The sequence below is a fragment of the Prunus avium genome, chromosome 6, assembly GCF_965620075.1.
Source record: "Prunus avium chromosome 6, drPruAviu1.hap1.1, whole genome shotgun sequence".
Lineage (NCBI taxonomy): Eukaryota > Viridiplantae > Streptophyta > Magnoliopsida > Rosales > Rosaceae > Prunus > Prunus avium.
Window position 1 is genome coordinate 24,706,909 of NC_142289.1, and position 2,568 is coordinate 24,709,476.

At 49.0% G+C, this 2,568-nt stretch overlaps 1 protein-coding gene across 1 annotated transcript; it reads left to right on the top strand.

Moving 5' to 3' along the window:
* Positions 1 to 1,106: 1,106 nt before the first annotated feature.
* On the top strand, positions 1,107 to 1,815 carry LOC148293892 (uncharacterized). Its single transcript, XM_088254637.1, has 2 exons — positions 1,107 to 1,223; positions 1,396 to 1,815. The coding sequence occupies exons 1-2, from the start codon at positions 1,107 to 1,109 to the stop codon at positions 1,813 to 1,815; spliced, it is 537 nt and encodes a 178-aa protein (XP_088110763.1).
* The last annotated feature ends 753 nt before the right edge of the window (positions 1,816 to 2,568 follow it).

Genomic DNA, 2,568 nt, shown 5'->3' on the forward strand with positions numbered 1-2,568 from the left:
GAATGGAAGTCAAGATTGGCATGGCCCATATGGAAAAGAACTTCTGGACCATGTAATTCGACGGCTCAAGTACCGAGACCATATCTAGGGCCGGAGTCGTGATCGAATCCCCTCAGGGGCAAAGGTGGCAATTTGCGTTCTAGCTTGACTTCAAGTGCACTAATAATCAGGCCGAGTATGAGGCACTCATCATCGGCCTTGAAATTCTGAGGGAAATGAAGGCGACTCGCGTTTTTTCGGTGATTCTCAACTGGTGATCAACCAATTGACTGGGGAATATCAATGCACGACCGAGAATCTAACTACGTACTACGTGATGGCCCTCAACACGGCCGACGAGTTTTCTAGAATTTCTTTCGTGCGGAAAACCACGAGGCCAACGAGATGACCCAAGTGGCCTCGGGTGTGAACATTCCTGACGGCGACCACGACCGCGTAATAAAAATTGAAAGGCACACCCTGCCAGCTTTGGCCGAACGAGGAATGACGACGCAAGTGTCTTCGGCCGAAATCACCAACGAAGTTAAAGCGGCTGAAGCAGACTGGCAATACCCTATAGTCAAGTATCTGCACGACCCCTCCAGCAACCATGAAAAGACTATGCGCTTTCGAGCTCGGTGTTATTTGATTTACCAAAACGAGCTGTATCGAAAGGGATCAGATGGCCTATTGCTCATATGTCCCAGTGCCGAGGACATTCAGGTAATCATGACCGAGTCTCGTGGAGGGATTTGCGGCGCTCATCAGTCCGGCATCAAGATGAGATGGTTGGTTCGAAGGCACGGTTACTATTGGCCGACCATTTAAAAAGATTGCATAGAGTATGCAAGAGGGTGCATTAAGTGTCAAATCTACGGTCCCATACAGAGGGTACCGGCCGAAGCCCTCCACCCGATTACAAAACCATGGCCGTTCAAAGGGTGGGCCATGGATATCATTGGTAAAATCTATCCGGCTGCATCCAACCAGCACGCATGAATTCTGGTGGCAATCGACTATTTTACTAAGTGGGTCGAGGCGGAGTCCTATCGGTCAATCTCTAGCGCACAAGTAGTCAAATTCTTTAAAAACCACATTGTCCACAGATTCGGTATACCTGAAACTATATGGCCAGTAACGGCCCAGTCTTCGCTTCAGCTGAAACCCAGGAGTACGCCGAGAAGATGGGAACCAAATTGGTTCTTTCGACGCCTTACTACCCCCAGTCCAACGAACAGGCCGAGGTAAGCAATAAGGTGATCAAAGGTATCCTTGAAAAAATGATTAAAGAAAAGCCTAGAGCTTGGCATGACTTGCTACCTGAAACCCTTTGGGCTTACCGAACCTCAAAACGCTCGGCTACCGGCATGTCTCCCTACGCCTTAACTTATGGTCATGATGCTATTGTACCGATAGAACTACAGATTCGGTCACTTCGCGTTACTGAACGACCCAGACAGACAGGATGAAAAGATTTACGCGCAAGCCATGGCTCTGGAGTTGGAAGATTTAGAACAGTTGAGGCTTGACGCTTACAATTTGATGCAAGCTCAAAAGCAAATCGCTGCAAGGGCCTATAACAAAAGGGTTAAGCAAAAGACTTTTGCCGAGGGCGACCCTGTGTGGCGCGCCGTGCTTCCTATTGGGACAAAGGACCCACGGTTCGGCAAGCTTTCGCCGAATTGGGAAGGACTGTTCATCATTAATCGAATCCTTGGCCGAGGGGCATTCCAACTAGAGGATGGGGACGAAGAGCGACATAACTTACCTATTAACGGCCAATACTTGAAAAAATACGTTCCATCATTATGGGAGACCGCTATGATTGAGGTGTGAAATGGTGGGTTGTCGAGACAAATGAAAGAAAAGCGGGAAAGGAAAGGCGTACGCACAAATATTCAGAAACAAAGATATTTACTTCATATAATTTGGAAAAATGGTTATTCTTACAAAGAACGGCCAGTTAGGGCCGAATTAAAACTATAAAAAATTACACATAAGGAATCTATATACAAGCACTCAGATCCCCTTGCTGAACATCCCCCAGACCAAGCCGGTAATCCTTCTCCAGGCAATGTCCCCACTGTCCATGTCCGCCAGCCACCTTGCCCGGATCAGCTTCCTCCGCTGTCCTCAAGAGCTGCTTAGTAGAGGATTTCAGTTCCGCGCCGGCCGCAACCGTATGATCTCGGCACTCGAGGATGAGTGCGCGACGGGCCTGGAGCTTGGCAATTTGAGCCTCAACCTGTGCATGCTCTTCGTTTTCTCTCTGAACAATGAGATCGTTTTCCTTTAGTTGAGCCATACCAGTTCTTGTTCAAGCGAGCACCCCTAGGTCATCTTCATCCCGGCTTCGGCGTACCGACTGATCATCTCCTCACCCTCGGCTAGACAAACTTGCAGCTCATCTAGTTGAGCCGAATCCAGCAGACCTAGGGCCATGGCCATGTCTAGACAGGATCTGAACTCTCCAAAGATCTCGCCGTTTGCCGTATGGTTTACCCCCATGAACAGAAACTCTCGAAGCCGTTCAATGGTGGCCTTCGAATCATCGTCCAAAGGAGCGGCTGAGGCCGAGCTACGTCCTTC